The 20,848-nt window shown below is 44.7% G+C and overlaps 2 protein-coding genes across 2 annotated transcripts; both read right to left on the reverse strand.

The window, feature by feature from the left end:
• Positions 1–297: 297 nt before the first annotated feature.
• Positions 298–15,011, reverse strand: ticrr (TopBP1-interacting, checkpoint, and replication regulator). Its single transcript, XM_056599537.1, has 21 exons — positions 13,891–15,011; positions 13,347–13,593; positions 12,630–12,868; positions 12,328–12,541; positions 11,665–11,809; positions 11,191–11,327; positions 9,974–10,177; positions 8,904–9,049; positions 8,629–8,729; positions 8,327–8,420; positions 8,076–8,158; positions 7,744–7,977; positions 7,343–7,430; positions 6,790–6,862; positions 6,411–6,542; positions 6,234–6,324; positions 6,039–6,097; positions 4,119–4,399; positions 1,537–4,000; positions 1,274–1,396; positions 298–1,140 (listed from the first exon to the last, which is right to left on the reverse strand). Exons 1-21 carry the CDS (start codon positions 14,563–14,565, stop codon positions 1,025–1,027), a joined length of 5,946 nt encoding a protein of 1,981 aa, XP_056455512.1. The 5' UTR covers positions 14,566–15,011; the 3' UTR covers positions 298–1,024.
• A 2,578-nt stretch (positions 15,012–17,589) lies between these two features.
• On the reverse strand, positions 17,590–19,923 carry c9h11orf96 (chromosome 9 C11orf96 homolog). Its single transcript, XM_056599660.1, has one exon. The coding sequence runs from the start codon at positions 19,598–19,600 to the stop codon at positions 19,100–19,102; it is 501 nt and encodes a 166-aa protein (XP_056455635.1). The 5' UTR covers positions 19,601–19,923; the 3' UTR covers positions 17,590–19,099.
• Between the last annotated feature and the right edge of the window lie 925 nt (positions 19,924–20,848).

The following is a 20,848-nucleotide window of genomic DNA, read 5'->3' on the forward strand; positions in this document are numbered from 1 at the left end:
TTCTAACATGTCCAGAACAGTACAAATAAAACAAACGCAATCTATCGCTGTCATTTCAAGACAGTCGGCTACAAGACCGAGGCTTTTGTTTGCAATAGGCCTAATAGTCCATCAAAAAGGGGCAGGTTCGAAACTAATTGCTTAAAATAACACTTGTTGCAGATGAGGCTGAGAACCTTGAGTGATGGGTTAACTTTAAATGGAATTAGACGTGTTATTTAACCTATTGTTTTGTTATTTATCTGAACACTATGTTGATTGATTCTTTGCAGTGAAGCCTACCATTGTACAATTTGCCTATTTACATTTACCGGAGAGAAATTTGCAAATAGGGGCAGACTTTGGCGGTCAAATGAAGGATTATCCTCTGGTTGGCCTAAATTAGTGTTCTATCCCTCAAATATGCAAAGCGGCATTGAAGCTGTTCTGCCCGACAGTTTACCAAGTCAAGGGACAAGCCTTCTCAAACAAGGTAGGCCTACGTCATTGAACTTTTCCGTTGTATCAAGCAGTGAGATACCATTGATAATGCGGACGTGTAGACTCGTAGAGGGCACTTTGCCAGCCTTGCCTTTATCAGGATGGTATCGGGTCACGCCTAAAGGGCTTATCTGACAGCACATGCCAAATAAATATAAAGAAGTTCATGTCCAAATAGTTGCTGCACTGCTTTTATATAAGACACCACTGACGAGTTAAATTGTTAAGTTTTATTTTCAAAAGACTGACAATATATATTTACAATAATTATACCCAATCACTACTTCCCTTACCTTAAAACGACCAAACAGAACAATATACAAATAAATAAACATGAGTCTCAAAACAAATATACATTTCAATTAATTAGAAATAGACATTAGATAATAACGAGGGTTGGTATCAAATATCGATAATAATAATCGTTACGGATGCTTTTGAGATCATAGACCTTGGCAAAAGAATAAAAACATGACAGGCGTCATGTCAAATGTTGTAAAGGGAGTTGAAGGATCAGAGCAGAGAAGTCCTGGATAGAGCGTGGTCAGGACAGTAGTCTCTTTCTGCTGTACGCCTTCCCAGCGGCTGGCTGACTGCTGGGCTGACTGAATGGAGACGTCCCCTCCTCATAACTGGCTAGTACTTCCATTGCAGCTTCATCTAGAAGATCAGACACATATTTCCTTTAAACAGAGTAGCACATGGCGATAAAGGAAGACATGCCCTGTTTGTACATTCTGCATTTCTAGGGAGCATTGGCACTTCAAATCCTACACACAGCCACAAGTCTTACCTTTCCTGTTGAGGGTTCTCTTGCGAGCAGACCCTTTCTTTCCCCTGAATAACATAGGGGACTGCGTCAGCGCCATAATCCCACTTGGCGTCACCGTTTTCCTCATCTTTGAGCTGGGAGGAGCTACCAAAATGACAAATAAAAAACATCTTACTGCAACATCTTACAGGCATTGACAAAGTCGTTTCAACTTTATTACTAGCATTTATTTCAGCAAAGAGATTTTTCTTTAGGTATGTCTTAAGTTATCTGGCTTGACTTACTGTCTTCATTTCCAGCTCCCCATATCTTGCAATCTTCAAATGTCCTTGCCTGTGCCTCATCAGCTAGTGGGTCCATGTAACTCGAGAGCGGGGACTCGTCTCCTCCAGTAAAAGGGAACTGCGTGAAGGCCATGCCTTGTAATGCAACCTTCTTGCCTGAACGCTCATCAATGTCCTCACTGTCCAGTAGCCTGCTTACTCCAAGCTCAGCCTCTTCCAGGAGTTCATCCATCAGTGGTTCCCCCCTCAGGACACCCTCTTTGCCTGCTATTAGCCCAGCTTTGGCTCTCCTCCTCCGAGGCCAGCCGTTGAGGTGGTCCGGGGTAGATCTCCCTGCCCTCTGAGGCGAAGGCGTTAAGGGGATCAGGTCAGCCATAGCAAATGGAGCCATTGTTGATGTGGCGTGGCGTGTAGGGGTGTAGGATTGGCAGATACGCGTTTGGATGCTTGCACTTTTGCCAGGTGTGCATTTTGCTGGGGTGGCCCGATTGCAGAGGGAGGGTGAGACACAGCCAGCCTCTTTGTGTTTGGAACAAAAAGCCAGTGGGCTTTCCATGTGCCTCAGCCCCACGGTAGGGCTGTGGGCTCCTGATCCTGGACCCCCTTCGTCAGAGACAAAAGAGTCAGCGCGTCGGAATGTGAGCTTGGGAAGCCCCGACGTCGGCATGTCCAATTCGACGTGGTAGGACGAAGGCTTGGGGGCGGCCGTGTGTCTCCCAGGGGGCGCGGCGCTCCGCGGGGTGGAGAACCGAGGCGGATCGTTGGCGTAGCCTAACCGCGCTGCCGCCTCCCTCTGTTGCCGGTCAGGTGTCCGACGGAAACCGTAGCTTCGTCCTGGTGTCTCCTGGTTTGGCAAAGGCTGCTTGGGAGAGGCCTCCGTGCAATTCAATACATCCCCCGACTTTGAAGGCTTCCTGGTAAAGCTTATGTTCATTTTGAGACCTCCAGTAAGTTGAGTCCTAACAACAGCGGCATCGGTTATTTCTATGCTATCTTCTTCAGAGGTTATTGTGTTAGCGCTAAACTGAGACGAGTCCAATTGTTGGGATTCAGAATGGGAACCAGACTCTGCTTCGGGACATTGAGACAATACAACACAAAGCTTTTCATCATGCGTTTCTAAACGTATGCCGTCCTTCTCAAAAGAGTCACTAGTCACTGTACAACTAGGACTTACCTGGGACCTCAAATTTGTCCTAATTCCACTTTTAACTACATTGCTAGACCTGCTACGATTTGCAGTTGGAGACTTCGGAACCATTTCCAATATGGCGGCACTAACTGTTGTTGATACAGCCTTGGATGTAAATGTTGCTGAGTTTTTAACAGGAGTTCTTTGGGAGCGAGTATTTATTTTGTGAATAGTGCTCGTAACGGTTTGATCAGGCTCAGATTGGAAAAGGTCTATAAGCAGGTTACATTCTAGAGGGGTAACCATGGGACTAAAAAGTGCTTCAATAGGGCTGTCCTTTTCAGGTGTGTTCATGGTGACAAGTCTTTTAGACAACCTTCGGTATTGATCGTTTTTCTGTGGGGTCGTTTCAACACTGGGTCTTTTCTCAGGAGTCATTTCTGAAATTACTTGACAGCCATGGCCCATCTGAGATGCACATTTTTCTGGGGTCTTAAAACCAACAGCACTATGATTTTCAAACGGGCTGTTGTACTTGTTTGGCGTGTTCAGCAATGTTGGAGAGCCTTTGCCAGAAGTGTGGGGTGAATCAGGCACTTTGAACGCAGCATCGGTTCCCAGCGCTCTGGGGTTCTGTGGAGACGGTGACCAGGTGACACTCTTCTTAGGAGTCCTGCATGTGGGGCTTATTGTCTGGCAGGGTCTGGAGGGGGATAAGCACTGCTGCAATGCTTTGACTGGAGTCCTAAGGATGCCCTTCAATGGGCTCTTCAAAGGGTCTTCCTTTGGTTGAGTCTCTAGGACCAGTGACCGACTGGCTGGGGACCTGAAAGGACTGCCCCTCAGAGCCACAGCGCTCTGAGACCCACCCACTCTGGGGCTCGTTGTGACAGAGCGCAAATGCCCCCTGAAGTACTGAGGTCCTTTAGGGGTCCAGGCTGCCTGAGGGGTCCTGGGTGTCTGAGGGGTCCTAGCTGCCTGAGGGGTCCTGGGTGTTTGAGGGGTCCTGGGTGTTTGAGGGGTCCTGGGTGTTTGAGGGGTCCTGGGTGTTTGAGGGTTCCTGGGGGCCTGAGGGGTCCTGGGGGCCTGAGGGGTCCTGGGTGTTTGAGGGGTCCTGGCTGCCTGAGGGGTCCTGGCTGCCTGTACTGCACTCGGGGTCTGCGGGGTCCTGGGTGCCAGTAGGGCCCTCGGTGTCTGCGGGGTCCTGGGTGCCAGTAGGGCCCTCGGGGTCTGCGGGGTCCTGGGTGCCAGTAGGGCCCTCGGGGTCTGCGGGGTCCTGGGTGCCTTGTTTCCATGATTACCAGGTGACCTTGCTGAAGTTTTCATTGGACTCTAACAAACACAATAGAGAGCAATTATTTAACATTACTACATAAAATGTTGGACAATTCATTGATCTTGAAATGAATTATTCATAGCTTTTCCAATACCTAAAACACATATAACTTACCTCAAAGACATCAGCGTCCGTGGATAGCCGCCTTCGACTGGCCCTGGTTGTGATAGACCCAAAGGAACAGCCGGCCCGGGACGGGGACTGAGTCGCCCCAAAAAGAAGACGCATTGGTGACCGGACATTCTTCAAGTCGACTCCGACTCTTCTTTTGTCCAGGGTGAGCTGCGAGGCCGAGAGTGCCTTCTCCAGGTTCCTTGAACGAGGCTGAGAACTTGAGTAAAAGACTGTGGAGTGTCTTCTTGCAAGCCTCTTTATCCTTGGGCTTCTTCTCAGGTCTGTGATACAACAAGGCACAATCAGAACATTACATAGCCATAGCATCCCAGTGGATTAACATGTATGATGTGCATGTGTGGCCTTTTGTGTGGATCATCATTTTTGCGCAATAAAATGTACATCTTGAAGATTGGACAAAAATGCACCTTTAACTCCCCGACTGAGCCATCCCAGTCGGGGAGAGGGGTAGTGAACTTCACTTATTTGATATTTACAACAGCTAATGCAGTGTTTCCCCTATATGCACCTAGCAGCGCTGGTACGCCGCTGCTGATTCTTATTATTTTTTTTCAACGAGAGGAGAGCTTCAACTTATCTTTTTAAAAAACGAATGTTAGATTATTTTGCGCTACCGACGCTTCATATCCAGATCAATTCACACACTTGGGAGTAAAGCATACAAATGGAGATGAGAGGAGGGGAGAGGAGAGGAGAGCTCCCTCTTATCTCCCAAAAAAACAAATGTCATTATTTTGCGCTACGTACACTTCATATCGAGGTCAATTCACAAACCCGACTACAGCATATAAACGGAGAGGAGTTGAGAGCTCCGTCTTCTCTTTAGAAACATATTATTTTGTGCTAAGGACGCTTCATATCTAGGTCAATTCACACACCTGTGAGTAAGGCGTGTAAACGGAGAAGAACTTCCATAAGTTGGAAATAAATTGGCAGATTCTGAGTTTGCGGTTCAATAGATCATCAGTGAAACATCATTGCGACACAATTGATACCTCTAGCAGCTAGAGTCTAGCTAAATGTAGTAACCTAGCAGTGTTTCCCACAGAAATTTTGGAGACTATGGGGGGGGGGGGGGGGTTGGAGCGATTGTTGACCGGGGGGGTGGAGGGATTGTTGACGGGGGGGGGGGTATGGAGTGATTTTTTTTTTTTGGGCTCTAGGGTGCCCCCTAGTAGTGGCCCGGGGCCCCAGGCATCCCATTATGCCTAATGGGATGCAGCGCACGAACTTCGTCTGAGCAAAAAAATAAATAAAATAAAAATAAAAATCATGTGCACGCAGAGACTATGGCGGCCGAAATTAGACTATGGCGGGGCGCCATAGTCTCGTCAATGTGTGGGAAACACTGCCTAGAGAACCACGTACAACATTGTTTTCATCCAAACGAGCCATCTTTAGTGAACGGTGAATTGCATTTACTTCTCAGAGCTGTCGGCTTTCAGCCACGATCTTAGGGACCGTCTGCAAAGTGCAAAACTGAAAACGACCACAATGGTAAAATTTCAATAGCGTTGCCATTATTGACTCTAGAGTCCCAAAACTTGTTCCATAGAGGCATGGCCTCTTTATGGTCCTACTACAACCTTTAGTTTTGAAAAATGTATCAAGAGCACAAAGAAAAAATTGAGAGCAGAAAAATAACATTTCATCTCCGCTGCTGCAACTCCAACCTAGGGGAAACACTGTAATGGGAAGAAACAAAAAACCTGTTCCTGGGACAAATACCCATGATTTCCTACCTGTTAACTATTAATCAGTCTTTTTGTCTAACCCGCAAAAACGCAGGTCTGAAACTGAGCTTGAAATGTGGTTTCAGTAGTAATATTGGCGACCTTTGTGTATGTACCCCTGTATGCTCCTAGTCTCAAGGCAAGACGTTAATGATATTTAAAATACCTTCTGCTGGTTTAACAGGAGACTCCTCCACAATGCAATCCTCTGCTGGGGCAGATCTCCTAAAAACAATTGTCAAACACAGTTAATTATAATATAATTAGAAGACAAATACAAGGCCCACTTGAATCTTCGAATTACAAAAAATACTTTGAAGAAAAGGCAAAGAAAATGCAAAAATAGCAAAGCGAGGCGTACCTTCCCATCCGCTGTCTGTAGAGCAAGCGGCTGGACACCTGCTTGTGATGGGGTGTCTCACACACTTTCTTGGTGAGAAGTTTGTGGTGTTCTGCGAAGAATTCATTCAGAAATGACTGTCGGTCGTGGCATGAAAAAAATATGCATATTCTTTGCTTTATCTGTTGTTCTTCTTACCTTCTAATTCCTGGGAGCGTTTGCGTTTCAGTCCGTCCACAGCAGAGACCGACTGACTCCGTGGAAGCTTGGCTCTCTTGGAAGGAGAGACAGTCTCTTGGTTGAACAGGTTTCTCCTCACCTTAGTCACCTCTGTAAACAAATCACCACAAAGTATGCATTTGACACTCGCATTGCATCGGCAAACATTGTGCCATGTTTTGAAAATAGATACCAAAATGTCAAACCATTCTCGTGAACATTTATGATCAACATTAAAAGAATTTGGCCGGTTTGTCAAGACCCCAGGATAAAAATAAATGGTTGATTTAGATCTCGACAGACAAAATTAACAAACCAAACTAATCCCTCAAGGTTGAGTTTGAGGGAAGGGACAAACCTTGTGCTGCTTGCTTCTGAGGTGGTGCCTCTTCAACTGGCTGCTCCAATGCAATGCTCTGCTTGGATTTGGTCTGTTGAGAAGAAAACAACAGAACTTAATCACAGCATAGATTTGGGAGTGCTGCTTGGCACTCATCTTCTTAGTTGTTATTCTTTCTTGCTTTCTTATTCTCTACAGCTTTGGCACTCATCTACTCCAACAACTTTCCATTTTTTTTAGCTAGGAAGCACATTCCACCACTCTTCTAATGAAAATATTGCATAACTTTGACATTAAACTTTTAATCGGTTCAAATAATTGTAAATTAGTTCTGCAATTCAACATTTCTAGGTGACTGTGTAGCTTCATTAACATACTTTTAAGTTCATTTTACGCTAAAGCAGATTCATACATGCTTCAGTGTACTCTATCCATAATTCATTTCTAAAATATTGTAACTACCCATCTACTGAATTGGTCCGTCTCCGTGTGCATGTATCTGTGCATGTGTGAAGTAGCCATGGGGGAAGTAACAACATTGTCTTATTGATAAATAGATTGCGGAACTCACAGCTCGAGTGGTCTTTTTTGGTATCTCGATTTGCCGGTGAGTCTGGGACGATTCAGTCATGCTGCGATGGCGGGTCAACATCCCACTCCTAAGATCGACATTAAAAGGGTTTGGTTAAGAGTTTGTTAAACAGAGTTCACAAATTGTTTTAGGTTCTGTCATCTGTGCAAGAATGATGTCAAGATGTGGTGGATATCAATAATCAGCATTATTGTGTGTGTCAAGGAATTTGACCTAAATTTGATCTAACTTGAATTTGATAGTATTTTGTCACTGCTCTCAGAATAGACTTACAGCTAAAACAAGGACAACAAAGCTAAACGAAGGTGAGGCTAAACATTTCACTACTATTTACAGATACAACCTAACATCTATGACGGTCAGGCTGCGTCGCCACACACCTCCTGTTGGTGGCAGAGAGGCTCCTTAAGTCCTCCAGACGCCCCCCGCCGTCTGAGGCCTGGCTGTAGGAGACAGAGGGGGGCAGGGAGGAGGCCGCAGGGGACTCGCTGTCCTTGGCCCCCGACTCGTCACTGAAGAAGTCAGACGGCAGCACGGCCAAGAGGGCTTCGGGGAGCTGGGTGCCCAGACTGTGGTAGACCTCGGCCAGGGTCCTGGGGATGGAGGTCAGGCACCTAGACCGCCGCGAAGAAAAGGGACAAGATAAGATCAACGTGGACGAGTTGGGGCTGTCCAGTACCGTCAATGTGTCAACACACCCACATACACACACCATGGGAGAATCTGATCCTGCATGAATCTTGTGAGGAAAACTGGATCTTTAGTCAGGGAGATGATCCTCAGCATATCAGCCACCTGTAGAACAGGAACAGAGTCATTTAAGACGGTAACGCATACAGTAACAGACGTGCCCACCTTCTGGATTGCTGGGTCCTTTCAACACGATATTCAACTGACTGTTGGTTAAATGGATGTTTTGACTCGTGGCAGTGTTGAGGAACTACCAAACACAACAGGTCGTACCTCTTCCACCATGAGCTCCGCTTCAGACGAGTCCAAGTGGTCGGTAGGGAGGCTCTTAAACAACTCTAGCCTCAGCAGAGCCTGGAGCTGACACCTAGAACACATGGCAAAACTCGGTCACAACTTACTCATTCAAACAGTCCGTCCAAGACATAAAACGGTGGTCATCCACTTCTATTTTATTGACCAGTAATTCTGCATCTGTGTTCCATCAACAGTGACTCAATATTCGTAGGCAATGCATTGCAGCAAGTCAATGTCAATGTCAACAGCCAGATCTCTACTTGGGCTTTAATACTCACTCTTTGACTTTGCTATCCTCGTCGGGGGCGCTGCCATAGAATTGCCTGATGGATTTACTGGTCTTGAGAAGGTGCTCCTGGACGAATAGGTGCATCTTTACCTGTGGGCCAACATAACATTTATTTATTTTTAAATCGGATTAATACGATTGTGAATGTGTGTGGCTTTTTAAACCTACAGTGGTGTTAAAAATACATGGGTGAGCTAAACAGATAAAAGTCAATTTTATCTAGAAAGTTTTCTAATACCATGATTGAATTGATATGGTTCTCACCCCGTCATCGGGCTTGGCAACGTGGAATATTTTGATGGAAAATATGAGTTGCTGGACTCCAGTGAAAAGGGATGGGCCTCCCTCTACCACAGTCTTGTCATAACTTGACTTGAGGTGCTTCAGGAGATCCAGCTCACTCTGGAAGGCTGTGGGAAGGGTGGGGGTATATTAAATAAATACTCTATTCAGACTTCATGTTGTTATGATCATATACTTTCTTAATACTATAAAACTGCTTATGGTATGTATGTTGTCATGTAACAAAAGTATCAGTGTTGCCACGAATACATGTTTTCTATAATACATTGTACACAAATGCATGGATAACTAGGCTGAGATATTAAGGCAAAAATATAAATACACACTTTATATAATTTCCTGGCATAAGGTGCGCCTTGAACAAACTTTTATGTAGGATGTACCCCCATATCCCCATCTATAGGCCTCGATACCGCTCCATCAAAACCTAACCATATATGTTTTCCTTTGAACTAATAATAAACCATTATCATTCAGCCTCATATCATTTTAGAGGCTTGGAACTAATAATAAACCATTAGCATTTAGCATCATTATTCATATTGTAGTGCCCTAGGGACTACTATTATACCATCATCATTTAGCATCATTATTAATACTGTAGTGACCTGGAAACCAATATAAACCCCTATCCTTTAACTGTTAAAGGATAGGGGTTTAATATTGGTTTAATATTGGTTTCCATGAAGACACTAAATGATGATGGTGTTCTATTAGTCACTAGGTCACTACAGTATTGATAATGTTAAAGTTTAACATCATTATTAATACTATACTGCCCTAGTGACTAATAGAACACCATCATAATTTAGTGTCTTCATTAATAATGCAGTGGCCTAGACCTTTCAAATTGAGAAAGCTGTGCTGTAATTCTATTTTTCAGAGATAACAAAGCAGCAGCTACACCTTTAGAAGCACCCCCTGGAACCAGCTCACTTAAGTCTATAATCAAAAGTAGCTCTACAAAACAGGATGAAGACTAAAATGGAGACGAGGGAGTTCTAAAATGCAGAAGAAGAGAGGAGGCTTACTGGGATGGTTCTCCGCCCCGGGCTTGTCCTTGTCACTGGAGCGCCTCTTCCCGTGTCTGTCCGCTCCCCGGGGCTCGCCCGCTTGCAGGTCCGCCTCCCCCTGGCTCTTCTGGGCCTTCACGTTGAGACGGGCCACATTGAGCATCTGCAGGGAGCGGTTCATGGTCTTCATCTTCTGCTTCACGGGCGTGCGTTGGGCGCCACCTGCAGGCCACAAGACACAAGGAGGGCCAAACTTTTACCTAGCATTGAACGACAATTATATTAATTCTTAATTCCATGTATGCAATATGAATATTCAAATTCATACATAAAAATATTAATATTCAAGACTACCAACATTCTGCCTTTATGGGTAAATGGGTAAAGGCACAGCTTTCTCAATTTATAGGTTTTGGTTATATTGGTAATACAATTTAAGAGTTGGAGACCAATCAACAATCAAATCCACAACAACAACAACCAAGACCTTTAACAGTAGGCCTCTTTTTTATGTTTTACCCAAAAATAACATACCAAAAGTGAATGGAGAATATCTCCACAATACAAGGGGTGTATTTAACAATTATTCGCCAAAGGTAAATTATTCACCTGAGGTGAATAATTATAAAAAAATAAACAAGATTACACTTTTTGCCAGGACTTATGTTTTTATGAGCCGTTTATTTGTTTTTATTAGCGTGACGAGAAGACGCGGAAGACAATATCCCGAGTTTGAGATCTCAATCATGGGATATTGCCCAATATCCCGAGATAGCAAACCAATCAAATTGCGCCATCTTAGTAGGCTCACGTGTACTAAATGTATTATTATGTGCAATATAATATGTACCAACATAAGGATAACACTTGTGGGGTTGTTGTTCAAACAAAAAGACTGGCGTGGATGGGTCAGAGTGAGTAAGGCTAGACCAAAGCATAAATGGAAAGTTTCATTTCCAAGTGAAATACATTTCATGCTTTAGAGTGAATACCAGGGTAAAAGTTCAACGAGTACCTGGGTCAAGATGGGACGCCAATAAAGTGAAAATAATAAGTGTTGCCAAGAATACATGTTTTCTATAATACATTGTACACAAGTGCATGGATAACTAGGCTGAGATATGAGGTGTTCTATAAAGCACTCTGAGCTGCATTTTATGTATGAAGGGTGGTATACAAAGAAAGATTATTATCATTAAGTAAGGCTTGAAACAACGAGGGATGAAGAGTCTTACGTTTCTGGCTCCTCTTGTCAGCCCCGCCCTGGGAGGTGTGGTAGAGTTCAGCCAGACTCTGGACCAGCTCCTGTTGGAGGTCTGACCGCTGCTCTTCCTCCTCCTCCTCGTGCTGCTCACTGGCAGCATGAAGCAGCCTGGGAAACAAGGACAAAGTGGATCCTTTTAAACATTGGGATAGTCTGTAAAAAATGTCACCCTCATGTAGGGTTTGTTTGCATTCCATTTTCTGTCGGAGGGGAGCAGACGTATACCGGTTCACAAAAAGTACCCTACCAAACTTTGTAGACATTCCTATACCAGGAGTTTGATACTGCATAATAAAGATGTTTGGGCTTGTTCGGTGCTTAATATAATGGATGGCAGTGGATGGCGCTGCACGGCGTCAGGGTTTTGAGCAGAACTGGAAGTATTTGGTTGCTTTTTATATACATTTTATATTGTTATGATACAGCAACATAGAAATCGACATACCTCATTGACTCCATCAAGTGTGAGCTGACTCCTGATTGGTCTGACTGAGGAAACCAACTCTCCACCAGTCCGGTCTTCATCGGACTGGAACAATGGCTGAGCTCCTGTTGGGCCCATTCAGGGAGCGGGGCTTCACTGGGAGGGCCTGAAACAAAAGCAAACAGTCAGATATGCACAGCAGTAGGCCTGTCACGGTAACTAATTTTTTTGGAAGATATATTGTACCAGAAATAGATGCTATAACGACATTATGAATTTAAGACCTTTTTATGCCACTGATAGAATAGTATAGCATAGTAATGCAATTAACCCTTTCAAATAAAGTGATGATGGTGACTAGGAGCTTTATGTTAAAGGGGACAATGGGTGATATCTAGTCCAAAAATAAAGGCCGCGGTCATGTCCATATATTTCAGTGAGTTGATAACGTCATTACAGTGACAGGCCTATACATTAGAGGCATTCTTTGCATTCTGGCCGGACATCCTCTTAAATATTATAAGGTATGAGTGATCGACTGCTCTATAACACTACGTAACAATGAAACCGCTCACTCCAAACATGTAGATTATTTTACTGAAGTCCTCAATCGAGGTGATGTCTCCACTATAAAATGAAAACACCAGTAAACAACAGCTGCTAGGAGCCATTCTTCATGCTCACCATCTCCCTCCTTCTCCATGATGTCGCGCACCACTCCCAGGACACTGCTGACCACCAGCGGGAGCTCTGCACGGCCGTCCTCAGGGCCAGGGGCGACGTCCGGGGGGCTGAGGAGCCGGCTCTCTGGCCGAGACACAGTGAGCAGGGCCGTGCAGGCCGACAGCGGCGAGAGAACGGCCATGCAAACCAGGAGCCCGTCGTTGACCTCAGCAAACTGATTATTAGAAACACAGCGTTCAGCCAAGACAAGAACCAAATCTGATTAGAAAACACATATAGGTAGTGAACGCTGGTCGACTCACCAAGCTCAGGTTCTGGGCAGAGAGCCCCATGAGGAGGTGCTGAAGGGGGGCCCGTTCCTGGCTGCTGGTGCTGGAGGACTGCAACACCCAGGCCTCCGGGGCAGCGGTATGGCTCAGTGACACGGAGGCCTCCCACCCCTGGAGCACCCCTCGGACCACCACAGCTGACGGCTGGGGAAGAGGTCTCTGACTGCTGGTCACGGGTTCCATCCAGATGCTGCAGCTCTGGGAGACGTGATCTGGTTTTGTGGAACATGAAGCTCAAATAAAAGATGGGTTCCAGCCGGTTGAATGTGAAGTTGCATCAAAATGAAACTTTGCGTGTTTAAGCAAATTTACCGTTTTGATACTGCACCCGCTTGTCTTGTTATGGGGCGCTGCAGCTTAGCTTTTGTATTTGGATATTGAATACATTATTGTGCTTATGCCCTTTTTTATTGACAAATGTTTTATAGATATTAAGCAATTGCTTATATATTGCAAAGTTATTAGGTTATTCCAACAGTTCTGCCAAAAGTTAAAAGGTGATTTCAGAATGATTACTTCTCTATATTTAATTCCATTGAAATTGTATTATATTTTGTCTACTTCAATGACCTGTTTACTGTTTCAATGGCAATAATGTATTAATGCTGAGTTCAGGGATGGCATTAAGCATTATATTAGTGTTGTGAACTTGTGTTAGTTAACTTTGAAGATCATTTCTATCTTACAGACCTTGTCCCCAATGTAGTGTCCCTCCCACAAGAGGAAAGGCTGAGCGGTAGAATTGCTGGGATGACAGCAGGTATCCGATGCTGGACTCCAGGGGAAGGGTGTCCCTACTGGGGCCCCATGTCCCATCGCAGGGCCGTCGAATGGAGCCAAAATTCCAAAGCGCGTCCATGGGAATCATTCTACCGCCCAAGTGCGACAGTACCTCTGTCAGCTTCTCAGCCCCAAGGTGGTCTGGGCTCCTCACCACCTGAATTAAAGATGATGGAGGAACATTTTGAATTGAAATGAGAAGTTTTCCCCTTGTATGGGGTTGAAGACCACAACATTCATCTGTTTGAACACATCTCATTGTTTTTGTTTGTTAAGATAAAAAATGGATCATCAACTGTAACAGTTGTCGACAATTCAAAGAAGTAGGGTAGAGAACAAAGTAGCCTCCACTGTGTCCCATGATGTATTAGCCCTAGGGCATTCGTTTTGGTGCAGGGGGGTTAGAATTATGTCTATCTCGTATAAATGTTTGCCATTGTATCGTATTACTAACCATTCGATGCGAGCTACTGTCGATCCAGTGCAGCACAACTTTTCGCTGCGCCAACATTTCAAGGATTCCTCTGGATATGACAATCTCCGAAAGGTCCCTGTCCATGTCACCCATAGGAATAGACAAATAGTCCCCCAGCTGCTCCCTCGAATGTGGACAATCCGAGACAACAAACACCACATTTCTGCCATCTCCTGCGGTATCGTCCTCGCTGGAAATCTCTACCTTGCCCCCTCGGTTAGACTTTCTCGGTCTCAAGGACAATTTGGTTGGAGAGGTTATGTCCGGACGATCCCATTGGAAATCCAGAAGAGCCTCTTTGACTGCGTTTTGAACCATCCCTGATGCGTTGAGGCGATTCCGTAGATGTGTTGTGACTTTCTTAAACGTCATCTCCAACCTGGTATCAAATTCCATTTCAAAGTCCTCAAAAGTCTTGTCTCGGAGTTCCTTGAAGTCTGATACCCTGGATATTAGGTGGGCATTGCGACCAGTTCTTGACTGGAAGAATTTGTAACCCCAACGTATCTTCTCAAATCCATATTTAAAGCCAAAATACAGAAGAATGCGTAGAAGTCTACGTTTCACTGTGTGCTTTCTGATGTCCAGCAGTGCGGTTGATTCTTGATCTTCGGCGTCCACGTCAATGACGAATACCAAGTTGTGCAGGGCCATGGTTAGTCTATAAAGCTACACGAAATGATTACTCATAGATGTAGACGTATTGGCCAAACATATTGCCTTTGCTAAACAAACTATAAGCTTGCTAGCTTGTTTACCTAGTGGCACGGTGGCCATCTACACTAACGTTTGTAGACCTAACATTAGCGTTAGCTCACTTTCCTAGCTGAACTTACAGCTGCTTCATTTAAAACTAAAATACTGAAAATCCATCGTTTTGAACATAAATCAAACGCACAATTATCACGATGTAATTTTACATTGTTATAGTAAGGTTCAAACGTTATCAAACAAGCTAATGTGTTGGGTATTCCGTGCTCGCCATTTTCTTGTTTCTTTTCTAAACTCTTCGCGCTCCTTGTGTGAATGCCTACCCCTCTGCTGGGATTGGCAGGATCCTGTACGGACAGTGTTGTCATTGGTTCAGAACACAAGTAAAACTCGTGGACAATTTGATATCACCAGAGCCATCGCTTCCTTTTCAACTCACTGATTGGCTGCTTGATTGTCCGTCACTAAGTGTGCCTCCCCCAGTTATAAATACAGCCAACCAGGGACGCTCATCCTTTTTAAAGTCCGGGAACGCATTCTCCTACCACAGTCTATGGTCTCACGTGGATGTTCACACAAAATCAACCTTCAATGACATTGAAAATATATTTTAAAATTAAAAAATGTGCATTGCCAAAGCTGTTTAAAATGTAAAAATACTATAAAGCACTATATCAAAATGCACTATAAAATCTGTCAACTTCTCACCACAACAGGTGACAATTCGTGCTGTTGTGGGTGCACAATCCTGTATGTCCCCCAAAGGATATGGCGGTTTGTTACTATCGGTTGTGTTTTAAAACCCCTTACTGTTCGGTGTAATTGGAGGGAGGTAGGTGCTCCTGATGCCTTCGTTTAATTTGTAGGTGGTTATGGAATGGGATTCTGTTACCAGATGGTTGTCTTTGCAGTGGATGCACAGACCGTCTACGACAGACAGACATCTCACTCAACCATTAATAGCCTATAACGCACACAACGCATGGCTCTGACTAGGTGCGTCGTAGTGGGGGGAGAAGCGGGGCTGGGTACCCAGGGCCCCTCGTGTTTTTGTTTGCAATTTTTTATTTCTAAGGCCTGATGTGACAGCTGTAGGGGACCCAGGAGTCACATTCTGTAGAAGAAGACCTCCCTCTACATTATGTAGACAGCTAACTAGGTGTGTATATGGAGGTTCTTGTTCTGAAAGACAACACACACACACACACACACCACTAGGGGCCCGTCCCACACAGATATACATATACACACACACACACATAGAGACACACACACCACCAGGGGCCAGTCACACCACATATCACACACACCACACCCCTCCCTCTGTCAGGGGAGGAGCCAAGTCTGTCTTAAAGAGGATGCTACAAAACATATACTACGCAAACAACATAAAAAGAATAAAGAGATAGAGAGAGGGAGAGAGAGAGAGAGAGAGAGAGAGAGAGAGAGAGAGAGAGAGAGAGAGAGAGAGAGAGATTTGTGTAAAGATATATACACAGTTAGAGGGTAGAGAGACTTCAACAGATCGAGAGATATTTTCCTTGAGAATAGTCATGTGGCATTTTCATTTTCAAAACATTAGTTGAGAGCATTTTTATATATATTTAAATTGGTATTTTATATTACACAGCTCTATAGCACTAAAGAAATGAGCACTCCTAATTTCTTTGTTGTGAGGATCCCTTTAGCTTCTCTTGTATCCTAGCATGTCCACTCCCTCTACAGTGTATTGCAACTTAACCTGGCGTGTCCTGCCATGGATGACCTCTGCAACGGCCCCTCCCAGACCCTCCACCGCCGTACTTTACTTTGTTGTTTCTCCCCCCGATGGGAAAATTCCCCTATATACACAAGATGTACACAGTGCTTCGTGCATGGTATGTACAAAATACACACTTTTTTGTGGAAGAATACAGAACCAACTTCAAAGACCCTTCTCTTTCAAGCATATGTGATTTTACATTCTAACCCGATTACTTAATTTGTGATGTGCTTTAAACATATATATATAATCGCGGCAGGTTTTTATGCTTTTTATATCTATACATAAAAAGTTTGAGTCATCGCATGTGTGACTGATTATGCAATCATCTAGGCAAAGATATTTTAGCTAGCATCAGGCAAAAATCACATTTCAGTCTATCGCTACACTATCGCTATGGCAACAGTAGAAAATGTGGGTTGAGAAAACAGAAATCAACAAGAACATGTGAGTGTGAGTTTGTGTGTGTGTGTGTCTGCCTGTGTGTGTGTGTGTGTGTGTGTGTGTGTGTGTGTGTGTGTGTGTGTGTGTGTGTGTGTGTGTGTGTGTGTGTGTGTGTGTGTGTGTGTGTGTGTGTGTGTGTGTGTGTGTGTGTGTGTGTATCTGTGTGTGAGTGAGTGATAGGGAGACAGAATGAAAGAAATTGGATGAGAATAAGCATTACTTTAGGAGAAAGAAAAAAGAAAGGAACAATAAAAATGCTAAGCCATTTCTTGTGTGTTGTGGCCATTTGTGCCTTAATTTCAAATGGCTAGTATACAGGATGTGCAAAGCCATGTTTGTTCCCTCCGTAGAAGTAATGTTTGCGCAACATTTGTTGACTGAATTGCACAATCTTGTAATACACAGTTTTGTATTGAGAGATCCACACATATTCCTACAAGAAAGACTGCACAGATTACACTGACTCTCTCTCTCTCTCTCTCTCTCTCTCTCTCTCTCTCTCTCTCTCTCTCTCTCTCTCTCTGTAAATCTGCAAATCCTACCTAACTTTTAACTTGTTATTAGATGACTAGATTTGAAGAAGAGGATCGTGTCAGTGTGTGTGTGTGTGTGTGTGTGTGTGTGTGTGTGTGTGTGTGTGTGTGTGTGTGTGTGTGTGTGTGTGTGTGTGTGTGTGTGTGTGTGTGTGTGTGTGTAGGAGGGGGGTCTGTTGGACTGCATCCACCATTGCAGTCCGGTTTTATCGAAGTGCGTCACAACGCAGGAAGGCTTGAAGTTTATTGCTCCATCTCAGTGCCGGGTAGAATGAGCGGATGTTTTGCTTAGATGTGATGCTGTCGGCATCACTTTACACTCCAATCTGTGCGTCTGTATCTGGTTTATGTATGTACTTCAATGTTTACTTGTGTCCTATTCCTGGGATGGCCCAGCAACCTGTTGTTTGGAAGCGTCTATCAGGACACGTGCACTTGGAATGCTAACTGTGAATCCGAGATGCTGTGAGAGTGTATCATGTCAAAGTAAAGGTCACACTTGTCTTGAACAATATATTGCACACTTTGTTGCGCAACGTGATTTTTCAACAGTGAATTACAAATTATAAACGTGTAACTCAAGTGTACTTTTAATTGTTTATTATAAGATACAAACTATGACATTGCCACTTAATAAAAATATATGAATAATGTAAGTGAAAAGTGTGAAGGCTATGTTTGAAATTGGGAATTATAATAAAAGAACAATCAAATGGTTCCACAATAAACATTTGAAAATAATTATGTTTTGAGAAGGTGTTTGCTTATAAATAGAGGCAGAAGAAAGACATAGATAGCTCCATTTTAGTAGAAGTAAGTAATGTACTGTGTTCGTACAGTTTACCAACATACTGTATCGAGTTCAGCACTGTAGCCAGTCGCCCCAAGGCCGGCACGCCTCAGAAGAGCTAGACAGTTAGCTTCTTTGGGTAGGTAATCAGGACACCAGCTGACACCTTTCCATTGGGAATTAACGGCGGAAACCAATAGTTTCACCTGGATGCATGGGAGTACTTTTGGTCATGCTTGCGGATCTGGCAAGTTTGCTGCTGTTCGCGTTCGCTATGCCAGTGTGTTAACTTGTAGCGGATTGCCGCTTTGTTTGTGGAACCTGTCTATTTTTACATGCCTCACGTTTGCCTATAGCTGTCATTGTTTTTAGGCTATGCATGCGAACGCGTAGGTCATTTAAAGTTACTGTGTTGTGAAGATGTTGCCTCCTTTGGCTTAATAGGTTGTTACAGTAACTTGGCCTTTTGTGAAACAGTTTGAATTGAGTGCTTGGCAGAGCTTAATATTGGGATGAGCAGTCACTGAGAATATATGCTTCGGAGAAAGAAAACAATGTTTACTTTTGAGAAACACAATCCATACCACTTGCCCCATCTGTATACATTTTGCAGTGATCCACAGTAGAAAAATAGGAATATATTAGAAGAGTTTTCAAGCATCATGTCGCCGTGCTAATTGAAACTTAGCATACGTTTACAGCAGTCTCAGCATAGCCAAACCAGCGGAGCTGGTTCAGTTTACGATTCTGCAGCATTAAGAGACATACATCAATGTGTTAGCACTAATCTAGCCGCATAAGCACGATTCCACTTTTAACAAAGATTGCTGCAGCCACACTTGGACATAACAGTCCTGTTGGGTTCAGCTGGCCTCTATCTGAAGCGTTGTCAGGTACAGCAAGGGGGACCACCAGTAGTGGAATGTCCTTCACCCCTCAGCAGTCCAATCACTGAGCGGAGTCTGAGTCACCGGAGTCCAGGCTGCCCTGTGGGGATGTGCTGGTGGTGGTGCTGCTGTGGTGGTGGTGGTGGTGGTGGTGGTGGCAGCTGGCTGGCGGACAGTGCAGAGTTTGGGTGCTCCGTCTCAGGTTCTCCAAAGACTGCAGGAAGGAGCGGCGAGCCCTCTCCTCTTCCAGGGGCGAGGAGCCCTCCTCCTCCACCTCCGCTATCTCCGCGAACGTGACGGGCTGCGTCTTGAAGCGGGCCTCCCGGGGCCGGCGGGAGCGGCTCTTGCACCTGGCGGGGCCCTTGGGGACCGGCAGCTGCTGGGGGAACTCCTCGTTGGCCGAGGCCAGGAGGTGGGCTGGCAGGAGGTGGGCCGGCAGGAGGTGGGCAGGCAGGAGCTGGGCCGGCAGGAGGTGGGCAGGCAGGAGCTGGGCCGGCAGGAGGTGGGCCGGCAGGAGGTGGCAGCCAGAGGCTTCCATGGGCCTCGGACGCACAGCAGCCATTGAATGGGTTTCTTCTTTTTAAAAACCTAAAGTTCTCAATACCACTGCTGAAGTATAAAAATCTCTTCAGCTCTTCAGCTCTTCCTCTTTCAGGAAAATGATAATCCTTCACTTGAAAAGTCAGGCCAAATGTCCAGTGTCCAGGGAAAACCACAGCCAATGAGTAAATTAAGAAAACAAAATTGAGCTTGGTTTCAACTCTGTCTCTTCGGTCTCCTGCTCTCTTTCTTGAGCTTGGTACCGCGTGCTAGAACTAATGCTACTCACAGTGGCAGTAATACGCTCTTTTATAGACGTTAGAGACAGCCCTGCTCTGCTCACTGTGTTCCATTAGGCTCCTCCCTCTCCACCCCCACCATCAGGAGAGACTCCTCCTACACTGGCTATCAGCCGATCACTGTCAGATCCCAAAAATAAAGGCTGAGACACAGAGACACAGACTGGGGAGAGCGGGGGAGAGGGAGAGAGGGAGAGAGGGAGAGAGAGAGAGAGAGAGAGAGAGAGAGAGAGAGAGAGAGAGAGAGAGAGAGAGAGGGAGAGAGAGAGAGAGACTGGCCATAAGGGAGAGGAAGAGAGATCAATTTAAAATAACTACGCTCAGCGAAAATAAGACAACATGACAACGGAAGCTAAATATTTAAATGAAGAGGAAAGCAAGAGAGAGAAAACAAAGAAAGAGAAGGAAGAATTGAGCTCAGTAAAGATAAAACTCTTGGGTAAATGGAGTGTCATGATTTTCAATAACATGAGTAAAAACTTAAATTAAAAAGACAAACAAACGCGGGTGGCTGTTGTCACTGCTTACAGTGTACATACTGGCAGATTCCTTCACGTCAGAGTCAACACAGGCGGACAAATGTTGTGTGAGAGTCATGTAGGTGCCTGTGTATCTACAAGAAACACACCTCTCACCTTTTGCACGCAAAAGGTGACAGCTTGTGATGTCTCTCTTCGTTGTGTAGAAGGATTCCTATGCGGGCTGATTTCTATTATATTCTAACTGGGCCGGTTTTGCTGGGAAAAGGGAAGGAAGTGACGTCTGCGCGGATAATGGCAAGAATGCCTTATTTTATACCTTATACTTATATTTTATTTTCCTTTATGAGTATAACTAACATTATATGATTGTTATTGCCTCATCCCACAGACTTCGCACACCAATACTCTGAATGCACAAGTTCAAGCAGGCTGCAGTTCACTTTACAGCCAAAGGGGCCAGTAATGAGAAGGAATGTCAGATTCCTTTAA

This window comes from Gadus chalcogrammus, chromosome 9 (assembly GCF_026213295.1).
Source record: "Gadus chalcogrammus isolate NIFS_2021 chromosome 9, NIFS_Gcha_1.0, whole genome shotgun sequence".
In the NCBI taxonomy this organism is placed as follows: Eukaryota; Metazoa; Chordata; class Actinopteri; order Gadiformes; family Gadidae; genus Gadus; species Gadus chalcogrammus.

Bases quoted from the DNA above. Each gene is read 5' to 3' on its own strand.
- c9h11orf96 (XM_056599660.1), bottom strand. From the start codon at position 19,600: ATGGCTGCTGTGCGTCCGAGGCCCATGGAAGCCTCTGGCTGCCACCTC.
- ticrr (XM_056599537.1), bottom strand. From the start codon at position 14,565: ATGGCCCTGCACAACTTGGTATTCGTCATTGACGTGGACGCCGAAGAT. The intron at 8,421-8,628 runs GTGAGTATTAAA...CATGTGTTCTAG, and splicing joins GAGGATAGCAAAGTCAAAGA to GTGTCAGCTCCAGGCTCTGC. The intron at 6,325-6,410 runs GTAAGAAGAACA...AATTCTTCGCAG, and splicing joins ACGCTCCCAGGAATTAGAAG to AACACCACAAACTTCTCACC.